The sequence below is a fragment of the Coregonus clupeaformis genome, chromosome 34, assembly GCF_020615455.1.
Source record: "Coregonus clupeaformis isolate EN_2021a chromosome 34, ASM2061545v1, whole genome shotgun sequence".
NCBI lineage: Eukaryota > Metazoa > Chordata > Actinopteri > Salmoniformes > Salmonidae > Coregonus > Coregonus clupeaformis.
In genome coordinates this window covers 29,358,042-29,371,833 of record NC_059225.1, presented here as the reverse complement: position 1 = coordinate 29,371,833, position 13,792 = coordinate 29,358,042, and the positions used below count along the sequence as shown (strand labels likewise).

The 13,792-nt window shown below is 41.7% G+C and overlaps 1 protein-coding gene across 2 annotated transcripts in view; it reads right to left on the bottom strand.

Annotated features, from left to right (window-relative positions):
- Positions 1–13,792, bottom strand: part of LOC121549989 (receptor-type tyrosine-protein phosphatase N2) — a 285,296-nt gene that overhangs the window by 182,338 nt on the left and 89,166 nt on the right. For both annotated transcript variants that reach the window (XM_041862031.2, XM_045210537.1), the window contains exons 9-10: positions 11,921–12,007; positions 4,479–4,558 (exon numbers count right to left, since the gene is read on the bottom strand). In XM_041862031.2, coding sequence (XP_041717965.2) covers positions 4,479–4,558; positions 11,921–12,007 — 167 coding nt within the window. The remainder of the gene's footprint in view (positions 1–4,478; positions 4,559–11,920; positions 12,008–13,792) is intronic.

Genomic DNA, 13,792 nt, shown 5'->3' with positions numbered 1-13,792 from the left:
GCTTAGCTAGCTAGAGAATTTTGACATCAGTCAAAACACCTCAAAACAAGACATGGTATCAATAACATGATACAACCGGCTAAAACGAGCCACCTACGACTCCCCACATGGCACCTTATTGTCATTGTTGCTAGCTATCTGACCGTTCAGAATCATAACAACGCACGCCTTCTTGCCAAATCAATGCACACGCATACTTTTTGTGACGTTTTCAGCCAACCCGTCTGTTGCTTTTTCAAGAAGAATACTCAGTATAGAGCTAAACTAAAGAAACACCTTACAGTTCCTCCATTTATTTTCCACAAACCTGGAAAACAGTCAATGGTCAACACACAAATAGACTGTTTCAACACACAAGGGTTTGATGTGTGTGTGTGTGTGTGCGTGCATACATATGTGCTTGCAAGTGTGCTTGCGTGCGTGTGTGACAAGTTCATCATGCGGCCATGTTGTTCATGCACAGTCACACAGAGGTCAAAGGTAGCCCAGGATTACCCAGGAGGGCGAGTGATTTGGCTGTCAGTTTGTGTTTCACATTCAACCCAGAGCATCTTCATTTCACTTCACAGTATGAATATTATAGGTTTAAAACATTCTAGAAAATAATTTATAATAATGCAGGATGATATAATTATGTGTTTGTCTTCGGTATACAAACTGAATGTTTTTATTATTCTAAATTGATCTATATACTACTATACTGTATATATGGCATATTATGTACATTTGTAAACATTTTAAATATATAGATTTCCTGTTAAATCTATACTTTCCCTGTTTCACTGCTAAATATAACATTCAGTATATTAGCTATACCAGGGATGGGCAACTTTGATAGGAGTGGGCCACAAAAAATCTGAACTCATCATGAGGGGCCGCAATGGCTCGGGGGTCTGCATACCCACATCCATACCGACACACGTAGTCAGAGCCAGCCCTAGCCTTTTGGGGGCCCTAAGAGAAAACATTTTTTTAGTTAATTTCCTGCAATTCTTGCCATGGGATGTAGAGAAAATTTTGCAGTTTTAAAGCAAGATTGCTGCAATTCTACACATTTTGCAATAGGTTAGAGAGAAATGTTTGCAGTTTTTAATTTGATATCTGAGTGAGAGTGAGTAACAAAATCAAAATCCCCCCAGTCGGTAATTCAACCATGATTACTACAAGTTCAGATAGCTGGCTAAACTAACTTACCAACCAACAAATGTTTAGCTGACATGGGGTAATTGAGTGACTTTCAGTTACTGAATTAAGAGAAAAACTGCTGATGCACAAACACATTTCGAAATTGCACCTTGTGTATTGTACTATTCTAACTCTCAACAATAAGTTTAGACCTTGACTGAGTTCCCAATTATTTAAATATTTTGTTGTTTTTGGAAATTGATCCACGGGCCTACAAAAGGGGGGGGGGGGAGTAGTGACAGTTGCCCATCCCTGTACTATGCATTGCCCAACTGAAACAGCGTGACTGTCTAAGTTGGATATCTAAGTATTCCTCCTGCCAGTTTAAAGGATGTCACGCTGCTTGCTTAGCGAGTACCACTTCCTCCTGATTCGGCCCATACCTGGCGCGAACTTCCGACCTCTGCCTTGCTAGTACATGTGACACCTCAAAAGCTAGCTAATGAGGCAACGCAAGCGGGACACTTAAGTCTGAGGAGTAAGTTTCACACATCCCCATGTGTTACACCAGGCAGCTGTCAGTCAGTCATTGGTATTCTGGTCGGCTGGATTCATAATTCATCAATAGTGGTCAGGATGCTGATCATGTTGACTTAACATTTGGTCTGACATTTCAGCCCAACTCGCTGCTGTCATTAGCTCTCCCCCCACGATGCCTAATCAACAGTCAAATCACTCCACATAGACACGGACAGACACGAACCAGCGTGCATGCACGCAGGCACACGCATGCATGCAGGCACGAACGCACACACACAGAAACACACACGCACACACCCAGAAGTATCTCAACCGAGTACTGATGGACGTACCCATAGGGGTCTACAGCACTAGAATCGTGGAGTAACTGTTATTCTGGTGCTTGCACAATCACAGCTTCAATACCCATGTAACACCAACCAATCCAGCCACCTTTTCATCATATTTCAGCCATCTTTATGTCTCAAATCACACTCAACCCATCTGTGAATCTGCAATTCACATGTGAGGTGAAAACATGTTATTCTCCTCACATGTGAAAAGGTGGTACTAACATGTAAACTCTAAATTTAATACAACAACTGACCTCACCTACCTCTTTCTTTTTTTACATGTTAAAATTTCAGCGCAACATGTGAAAACTGTTATTTCACATGTGAAACTGCACATTTCACGTGTTTTGTTTGTAAGGGAATGAAATGACAAGGGGGTTTTAAAGTAAGTGGTACGCTGTTCAGCTAAAATAGTGTAAAAATCTATAATCAATGACAATATGATTTCATTTGACATGATCACTTAGTACTGACTTTTCAATATGATCCCACCTGGGATTTGAACTCACAACCTCTGGACTTGGGGTACGCTGATCTTTCTGCTGCCCCGCAAAGTCTATAGCATTCCTCTACACATTCATTACCTATAATACATCTCTGCACTTAGCAAAATACTTCCATCTGCACTGCTATTTTAGTTATCAGTTAATCTGACTATTCTCTCATCATTCATTTCAGTAGCAATTTGAATATTTTTCTGCATAGTTGTCTAATGTTGGTGGGGCACATTATTCTGTTTTAATGTTACTCCTCAATCACTATGATAAATATAATTGTTTTTCTTGAGTGTATTTTTAACAAATCTGAGATTGACTTTGAAGTCTAAAGTGTAGGAATACAGGTGAAATCAGTTATTGACACAAACATGGAGGCATAGCAGGAAGATCAGAATGCTGTGAAAGAAGAGGTTGGGAGTTCAAATCCCAGCTGAGGACACAATAATTACATTTAAGTCATTTAGCAGACGCTCTTATCCAGAGCGACTTACAGTTAGTGAGTGCATACATTTTTCATACTGGCCCCCCGTGGGAATCGAACCCACAACCCTGGCGTTGCAAGCGCCATGCTCTACCAACTGATCTACAGGAGGCCTAATTAGTGTATACATACACAATGTAATCGTGTATGTCAAAGTGTGTCAAATATGTAAATTGAAAACCCTGTGACCGCGTGACATTCTGGGGAGATCCTAACTACAGATTTTTGTTTGCAGGGCATTACCTGTGAAATCTCGTGAAGAATATTGTGAAATGTGTGAAGATTTGAATCCACATGTGAAAGGTTATGTGATCACATTTGAAAATCCCACATGTGAAATACTTGTAAAATACCAAAAACACACGGTTTCACATGATTTCACATGTGATTTTCCACATGTGAAATCATGTGGTTTTTCCGCAAGAGCCTTCTCCCTATTTCCTAGTGTTGATGTTGTAGCATCTCTGTAAATGAATAGGACAGAAACAAACCGCTATATACCACCCAATAATTCAACAGTAGGAGACCGGTGCCAAATTCCACTGAATGAAACAACAGCACATTTTAGCCAATATAAAAAGGTTCCATGTGGTTTGTGTTGGTGTTGTTACTGTTGTTGTTCCAACCCCAATGTTATTGACTGTTGGACTGTTGCTCGCTGCTTCTCAAAGTCATTTTCAACCGAAGCAAGGGCGTCACACTCCCTTGTTGATCCAAGTTCAGACAATGCCAGCGGTGCGGTGTGGTGTGGTGTAGTGCGGTGCGGGAGCGGTGCATACTGAAATATCAAATCCTCTTTTTCACTCTCATCATGACACCTTTCTATCAGACCACATCAAACTGCCTGGCTTTACGACGACGAGCTTGTCTGAGCCTGTCCGTCAGTCTAGTGGATGTATGAGGAGAGCAGATGAAGCCCATCCAGGGTCACTCTCTACATCCCAAATAGCACCCTATTTCCTATATAGTGCACTACTTTTGACCAGAGAGTGCACTAAATAGGGAATAGGATGCCGTTTGGGGCGCAGCCTATGTATCTCAGTAGGAACCGCTTGTTATCCTGTGTGAAATTGATCCTCAATTCTGTCATTACACCATGTTAATAATCTTATAGACAAGGGCTTGTCCGGACTAGGGCACTGTAATATCTACACTATCTGGTGCTGTGGATCTGAGACTCTCATTTGTTCCGACATCGCGAATATGACAAAATGGTTTAGGTGGTGAAAATGAAATGAAGTACAATGGAGGTCACTGACACGAAGGGGTTCTTTAAGAAATAGAGCTAATAATGACTAAATGCTGTGTGGGTTTCTGTGCTGCATGGGTACATGCAAGTGTTTGTGTGAATCAACTATCAACTCTTCTCTGAGACTATTAGAGGTTTTACTGTATCTTCCTTCGATGTTGAAACCAATAAATGATGATCAACAGGATATCGGTAATGATTAGTGGGTGGATCTTGGAGGATATGGGCTGGTGTAAATGAGAGAGTGGACGTACCTGCAACGTGGGCCAGATCTTCAGTGCTGACATTATGAGGGTTGGAGCCCACCCTGAAGGTCACAGCTGGACCCAGCACTCTGAAATATAGAAGCAAAAGAGGCAAAGCTAGCTACACCCCAAAACTCAGTTTTCTTCAATTCAAAAGCAGACCGAGGTAGAAAAAGACTGAGAGACAGAGGACTAGAGAAGAGTAGAGAAAGACAGAGTGACTCCCTGAGAGCTTCAGCTACCAGCAAGCTTCAAATCACCTCACATCTTTAATAGCAGACATAGACACAGAGCCAGTGGAAGGGAGGGGGGTTGTTTTCTCTTTCTGTTTGAATTTGAACAAACACCCAACATGAAAGTGTGGCACCGTATTGCAGCTGAGAACCTTGTTCGCTTTTCCCCTCTGGCTACCCGTCTGTCTGCCCATCTAAGTCCCCACTGTCTAGCTAGTGAACTGAACACACTCCTCGCTCTCCAATGCAGTATACATGTTTAACTACGGTAATCATGGCCAAAATAGAGACTAACCAGACTGGACATGATGAAGAAATCCCTCCAGTCACAGTAAAAAATACAAATATATATTTGAAAAATATATCTACAGAAGCATAGCCCCAACTCGAGCAACAAACCCATCAGAGAAAAATCATTCTCCCAGACCAATAGGCAGAAAGCCAACAGCAATTGGTAAAACAAAATATTATGTAGGGTTTAATGGTGGTGTGACAAACTTGGGTCTAAGCCACAAACCAGGGGGGTTGTTGTATTGCAATACATTTTAAATAATATGGTACTAAGGTCTTTTACATCTTGCCAGGAAGAAAACCTTTTGCATGATTACAATATTACGATTCACAAGCCATTTCTTCTTCCAGCCCTACTGCCCTATATAAAAATCATGGATAATACCGAACGAATATTGTGTTACACCCTTAGAAACAAAGGTGCTATCTAGAACCTAAAAGGGTTCTTTGGCTGTCCCCATAGGAGAACCCTTTGAAGAACCCTTTTTGGTTCCAGGTAGAATGCTTTTGGTTCCAGGTAGAACCCTTTTAAGTTCCACGTAGAACCCTTTCCACAGAGGGTTCTACGTGGAACTCAAAATAGTTATATCTGGAACCAAAAAAGGTTCTACCTGGAACCAAAAAGGGTTCTCCTATGGGGACAGCTGAAGAACCCTTTAGGAACGCTTTTTTTCTAAGAGTGTAGAGCAGTGGTTGATGGGAAAAGTCAGAATCCCAGGAAGCGTGAGGTGTGAAAGGGCATCGTTAGGTGAAGTGACCCCTCCCACCCCCAGTCACCATCAGACACCCCGCCTCCCCACTATGACCCTCATAAACCACCTTTATTCAGTCTGCATCCTAGATGGCATCCTATTCCCTACATAGTGCACTACTCTTGTCCAGAACTCTATGGGCCCTGTTCAAAAGTATTGCACTACATAGGGAATGTGGTGCCATTTGGGACGTTCATCAAGTAATTTTTCACCCGTTGTGTTTGGCCTTGGAAGTCAATTTACTTCCAGCCTCTGTATAAACTGGGGGGAGATCCATCATTACACTGCCAGCCTACTGTAACCCAGCCTGAGAGAAAACCATCCGTCACAGCCGCCATCGGACACACGGGTTGCGTCTCAAATGGCACCCTAATCCCTATATAGTGCACACCTTCACTATATAGGGAATAGGGTGCGCTTTGGGATTAGGGTGCCCTCATGGACACAGCTTTGAATTAGCAACTTTCCTCACTGTTACCTCCTTTTGTTAAAGAGAAACATGCTTCCTTTTAATGCCTTCCAGGGTTCAACATTAACGCTTGTCCGCTTGCAAGTAAAACAAATTGTCGGACAAGCAGATTATAGATTTAAGTTATCCGAATGGACTCAAGGTCACAACTGCAGGAGATATAATACTTGGGATCAAGGACCAGCAGCCTTCCATTGTCAATACCAGTGATAATAATGCATTTTATTTTGTGAAGTGGTTCCTTGCATGATACAGCACAACTTTCTGTCACCGTTTTTTATTTTTTTATGTGACTTGAGCTTTATGAAACGTCTCTAGACGTCTCTAGAACATTCATAACTTATGTCCTGAGAACATGGCAGCTATGTTCTGTGGTGGGACGTTGATGGAATATTTCCCTAACCCTCCCAAAAACTGGGCACATTAATGTTCTTGCAACGGTCCCATATTCTCCTAAACCTCAGAAAACTGGACACAGGAATGTTCTTGCAACATTCTCATGAAAAGTGTCTAGAACATTAATATCTTATATTCTGAGAACAAGGCAACTATGTTCTGTGCATGTTTGGTGGAACGTTGATGGAATATTGTCTTAACCCGCAGAAAACTGGACTCACAAATGTTCTTGCAACGTCCCATATGTTCTTGCAACGTCCCATAACATGTCTAGAACATTAATGTTGTTTTTGAAAACATTGTAAACACGTTCTGCTTGACATTAAGGGAATGTTCCCCTAACTAACGGAAAACTGGACACTCAAACATTATTGGAACATTACGGGTAACATTACAAAAATGTTCCCTATAATTGATAGCTGGGAAGTGGCTAAAAAAGTTAATGTCAAGCTCTGCCTTCACCTGACTTCTGTTTGTCAAATGTCAATATTTTCACAATCTCTCCCACATTCTTCCTGGTGCCCATGGAATCTAGATGCATCTCAAATGAAACAGTCGTGTTTTTCTTCCTAAAATAATTTTCTAAATATACTCGCGAAAAAATAGTACTTCAGGGTGATTGAGTTGGATAAGTTATCTACCAAACTCTGCTGTGTAATCAAATGGGGTTTATAAGCTCAGTGCTCATATTAGCTTAGTTGAGGGAAGTGTGTGTGTTTGTTTATGCATGTGTTTGTCCGCGTGTCTGTGTGTACACATGTGTGTTCGTGCTTGTGCATACATTGGTGTGTGTTTGGGTGTGTCCATCAGTTCACCAGGTTCAGTTCAGTTCAGTTCAGCGTACCTCAGTGTCTAAGGAGGCCACTCCCCCTAGTGTCTATGATCAGTAAAACATTTACGTCATCTCTATAGAGCAAAGAACATGACCATAGGCAAAGTAAAGTGCTGTTTTTATACTTTTTACATAACAGTATCCAATGTAGAAACTTAAATCCATCCAAAACATGCACCCCGAAGCTAAACCACCTCATTTGTATTATGATAATATTTTCATACGGCTCATATCCTCTCCTCTTTGGAGTATCTCTTTTCACCTCATTCAATCTCATGCCGGACACATACAGAGAGAGAAGCCTGAAATGGTGCACTATGTAGGTAATAGGGTTCCATTTGGGACGCAACTGGGGCGTCAGTGTGTTCTGACCCTCACTAGCAGCCAGAGTTGGCTCACATCGAGACGGGTGCTTCATAGTCTCACCTGCTGAGCATACTGGAGAGAAACACAATGAGCTCTGGCTCACACCACCGGCAAACAGACGGCCATCATTACTCAATAAATACGCTTCTAGCACAGCACATTTAGTCAAAAGGGAGGGAAAAACAGCGCAGACAAAGGGTACATTAGCAGGCATCTATCTCCCTGTATATCGGTCTCCTGGAACAGAATACATAGGAGCTAGCTATCATCTCGGTGTGGCATAATAGAGCCAGTCTGAGACCAGCCACCCGGACAGCTGATGAAACTGAGGAGTATTTCTGTCTGTCATAAAGCCCTTTTGTGGGGAAAAACTCATTCTGACTGGCTGGGCCTGGCTCCCCAGTGAGTGGGCCTATGCCCTCCCAGGCCCACCCATGGCTGTGCCCCTGCCCATTCATGTGAAATCCATTAATTAGGGCCTAATGAGTGTATTTCAATTGACTGGTTTCCTTACATGAACTGTAACTCAGTAAAATAATTGAAATTGTTGCATGTTGCGTTTATATTTTTGTTCAGTATATATAATATAAGCCATTAAGCAACCTCTTTTATCCAAAGCAACTTACAGTCATGCGTGCATACATTTTATTGTTATATGGGTGGCCACAGCTGGTCCTTGGCAATGCAAGTGCCATGCTGAACTGAGCCACACAGGACCACAATGTAGATAACATGTCATCTTTAACTCCCAAATAATGGTACTAAGCACCTGAATAGCAGTAGGCATCTATAGAAACAAGGCATACTGTTTGCCCCTCTGGCATCTTGCATATGATACTGTTCTGTGAGAAGCACCCAGACTCGCCTTCTCCTGGAATAGATGCTTGAAAGGCTTGTCAGACTCAGTTCGTACATGTCTCCTCTGCCTCCTACATGGTCTGGTTCCAGCAGCACAGAACTACCACGAAAAACTAGCTGGGTTCAAGGATAGTTCACCTAGTCAATAATACATTAACACTGCTATCTCTCTCCAGCGGGATTCTGTGCGAGTGTGTGTGCGCGCGCGCGCATGTGTGTGTGCTTGTGTCCGTGTGTTAATGCATGTGTGCGTGCATGCTTATGTACTTGCGTGTGTGAGCGGGCATGTTTCTCAAGTGTTTTCACAACAAAGACCATATTGTTAAGAAACATGACGGTTTTATAAATGTGTTTAGAGGCATCAACAACAATAAGACAGAGAGGTGAATCCAATAGAGACATCCGAATATGACTGTGTCCCTATGGGCCCTAATCAAAAGTAATGCACTATACAGGGAATAAGCTTCCATTTGGGACGCATCCTATATGTGGAGCTAATTAGAGTTGATTTCTCTTTCCAGAGGAACACAAACACACAAAGGTCAGAATAACTGAAAACGCCTACACACTCCGCTACTGCACTGCAGGGGTAGCTTCACACACAGTGCTTACTGTTTCTGGAGTCCTGGACAATCTTTATTCTGTTCCCTGAGCTTACATTGGAGATTTTTATTTTCAACATCTTCCTCTTCAGAATTTTAAATTGTATTTTATTTTAGACCAGGGGTGTCAAACTTAATTCCCAGAGGGTCGTGTGTCTGCTGCTTTTTGTGATTTCCTTTCAATATGTGTCAATTTAAAGCAGTGTTTTCTCACTATATTTTGTAAGGGGGCCAATTTGGGTTGAGACAATCATTCAGAGGGCCGCACAGATCTTTAATTTGTTGTACTTTTTCTTCCAATATTATCAATTATCAATTGAGAGCAAATTCAGAGCAATAGAGCACATACAATTGATTTGATGTACAGCACATCACAAATATATACATACACACATCAAATAGGCTAAATCACATGTATAAGACCCATATTAAGGGCTACCTCAGTAGTTGGATGAGCGAAAATGTCCCTTCTGCTCCTTGACTGAATTCATTCTAAATGTGTAGACTGTTGTGGCTATCCTTGTGAGGCAATCCAGGTGTGTATTGGTCAGTCTGTTCCTCTGATGTTCATTGTTGAAAATGTTGCTTCACATGAATAAGTGCTGACAAAAAATAAGTGCTGACTTTCAGAAGTGGATACTCTGTGTCTGACACAAGGCTCCAGAAATGGGTAACACCTGATCTTAGTTCACCTTGCAATGTGTCATTTGCCTGCAGCTCCACTATCTCACTCTCTGTTCCAGCACGGTCAGGACAGAGGGCTGTGATGACTGGGGTCAGAGATGACACTGGCACATGAAAGGGGTTCTCAATGAAGTTGAAAAACTCTTTGTACTCCATGATATCCTTGAATCTTGACTCAAACTCCAACTTCAACTCTTCCAACACACGCACAAATGCATCATAGCTAAAATGTTGCAGTATGTCTGGGTTTGATGTGGTGACTGCTCTGAGTTTTGGGAAATGAACAAACTATCTGTCAGGTATGAACAGTGTGGTGATTTTATTTTGAAATGCTGTGAACACACGCAGAATTTTGCCCGGAGTTTTAGCTTTCCCTTGGAGCTGGAGATTCACTGTGTGATGTAAGTTAAAAAAGCCAGCTTTAATATCCACTGTGGATCATCCAGCTCTAGCTCCCCTCTCCCCTTGCTTGCAACAAATTCACGGATTTGAGGGAGGAGAGAGAGAAATATTTCAAAAACTCTGCCACAAGACAGCCATCTCACCTCATTGTGAAATATCAAGTCACCGTATTCTGTCTGGTATTCCTCCAGCAACTTGCGGAATTGCCGGTGATTCAGTGACCTCGCAATAATAATGTTCACCACGCGCACGACTTGCTGCATCACATTCTGTAAGTCACAGTCTTTGAGTTTAGCCACAAGTGCTTCCTGATGAATGATACAATGAACCGTTAACAAATTCGGGAATATCGTCTCGCTTTCTCATCAGGCCTATGAGTCCCTTCTCATTCCCTCGCATGTTTGGGGCGCCGTCAGTGCACACAGATGTAACAAGGGCTTTCAGAATATCCTCTCCTCGTGTTTGTCCCTGAAGTGGCAGTAAACATAAAAGTTCCTCTCTGAATGACTCGTTTTGAGGGAAGCGGACCCAAACACATAATTGGGCAACGTCACTTATATCAGTGCTTTCGTCAAGCGCAATACTAAAACACGGCACCACGGATATGTCAGTAATCAGTTGCTTACCGATGACCTCGCCGATGTCTTCTATGCATCTTGTTATGGTGGAGTCTGAGAGTTGCAGTCCCTTAATTTGCTTAAAATATCTTCCTTGTTTGTGAAATCAGCATACAATATTTTGTCTGAGGCCAAAAAACATTGTCTGACAATCTCTGCGTCTGTGAAGGCCTTCTTGTTTCTCGCTAGTATCCAAGCAATCTCATTTGTTGCCTCTGTCGTTTTCTCTGCAACAGTGCTAGATCTGTCCATCATTTGTTGTTGTCCTTTGAGCTGTCCTTTGAGTTGCGTAATTTTTTTGTTTCTGAGGTTGCTTTGAGGCGGATATGTTTTGTCAAAGTGGGCATGGTGTGACTGGAAATGTGTCTCTAAATTTGCTTGTTTAAAACAATTGACTGCCTTCTGGCAATCTGCAGTTGCTATATCCATTTTAGGACTTTAAAGTAATGATATATATAGCCATTGATTCTAGAAGAATATAAGTCATAAATGCCTCATGAGCTTAGTGAATCTCTCTTACCCCACCAGAAACCAAAATATAAACTTGTTTTACTCCAAAGGATGTAATGTAAACAAAGTAACTGTAAACAAACACAGCTTCAAAACATCGTTTGAAGTATCATTTAGATTTCATGGATGGTCAGTCCTTTCATCCATAGCTCCGTCTATGAATTTCAGAGTGGTTATATTTCTCCAGCCCCATCCTTGAGCTGTTTATCAAAACAGTGGCTGGGTGCGCACTTTCTTATTGTTTAAACTGTAGATTGCCCCTTTAAGACACAGACAACCAGATGAGGGGAGTTTCTACCCAATCAATGACCTTCATTGATCAATCAAGTACAAGGGAGGAGTTTGACACCCCTGGTTTAGAATGTTATGTCAACAATACTTTCCAGTCCCACTCATCAACAACAACAACAACACAAGGTGTGTGTCCTGTAATACATACGAGAGGTGGAGGATGTCGGCCACATGGAGGTTGATCCTCCGACCCACATGTTCCATCAGGTCCAAGCCCTGGTCAGAGGTGAGGGAGCTGGGGGAGGGCAGACAGAGAGAGACCAGGGTATCAGACATGAAGCTGCTTTATATTACAACCAACCAGTCACAGAACCGGCAACAACCAGCCCTATTAGCATGGCTGGGTTTCCACATCGCACTTACATGTACATAAAATAACAATTAAGACACACACAACCAAGCTCGCATACACACACAATGTACAGATGTGCACACACACACACACACACACACACATTATAGATGTGCATGCATACACGCATGCACGCAAGCACACAAACGCAAGCACACACACAAACAGCCTTGCACCAGTGGAATAGGGATCAGGTGCCTCTTCGGGCTTGGTAAATAACCTGCATTTTCCAGCAATGAGACAAGCAATAAGGTGCAAATGGAGCCCGTGTGAGGTGTAATGGCTGTATCATATAGGCGTGCTTCACTCACACTCTCTCTCTCACACTCACACACACACGCACGCACACACACACAGAGTGAGATGAATAATAATGTGAAAATGGAATGGATGTGTGAAAGTGTAATGGCTCCATGATAAAGCCATGCTCCATCTGAGCTCAGTCCAGTGGCTGCTCTCTCACTCAGAGAGGAATTCGCCCAAGGAAACAGAGTCTGAATCCCAAATGGCACCCTATTCCCTACATAGTGCATTACTTTTGATCAGATCTATGGGACTTGGTCAAAAGTGGGTACTGTACAGGGAATAGGGTGTCATTTTGGACTTAGCCAGAGCAAACAAAGGCATTTTGTAGGCGGATGCTCTGTGTGCAAGAAATTACAGGGCCAAACACAGATCATTGGAGTGAAAGATTACATATAAAGTGCCTTCAGAAAGTATTCACACCCCTTGACTTTTTCCACATCTTGTAGTGTTACAAAGTGGGATTCAAATTTAATTGTCTTTTTTTTGTCAAAGATCTACACAAAATACTCTGTAATGTCAAAGTGGAAGAAAAATGCTAAAAAATATATATTTATTCGTTTTTCTCGATTACTTGAGCACATTTGTTCAAACAGAATTCACTTTTTCAAAACAATTAACACACAGCCCCAAACTGAAACACGTTGGCCAAAATGACACATTTCATTTGCAAAATGCATTAAGACTCTCAAAACATTAAATACATGACACAAAATCAACTACCTCCATCAAAACATACAACTTGTTCTCTAATTAAAAGTTATTTCAATCAATTGTTACACAATGGCCCAATAAAACCTACAACTATCAATATACCCTAACATGGTTAACCCTCTTTTATATGTCTGTGCCATTTGTTGATACTATAATTATAGTATGCACCATAAAAGGTTAGTAAACATATTATCACAGCATGAGCTGTATTATTTTTTCCTAAAATGATTTTACCAAAGATGACCAATCCAGAAAGAATGTCACTCAAGAGCATGAATATCCAGAAACAAAAGGGTTTATTTGACCTTTTTCTATTTTAACTGAGAGCTGAACTATCTTACTCTATGGGCCCCTCTACCTCTCCTTTGTCCTTGCCCTTGGCCTCTTAGTCCATTCTTGCAAACAACAACTCAGAGCTGACCTCTTTTATGCATGAATAAGGACTGATTGCTGATTGAACAATTGTGCAAAGAAGTTTGCAGAAGAGTGCAGTGGTTCACATTCATGGGAGTCATTTGTATCAGCTGTGACAAAATATTTGAAATTTGTTTGTCATGATTTACTCAACTGAGCTTAGCGTCTTTTGTAGAGAGTTGTGTTTAATGTTTTGCAAAAACGTGCTTAGCATTAGCATTGTGTGTAAAAGCAATG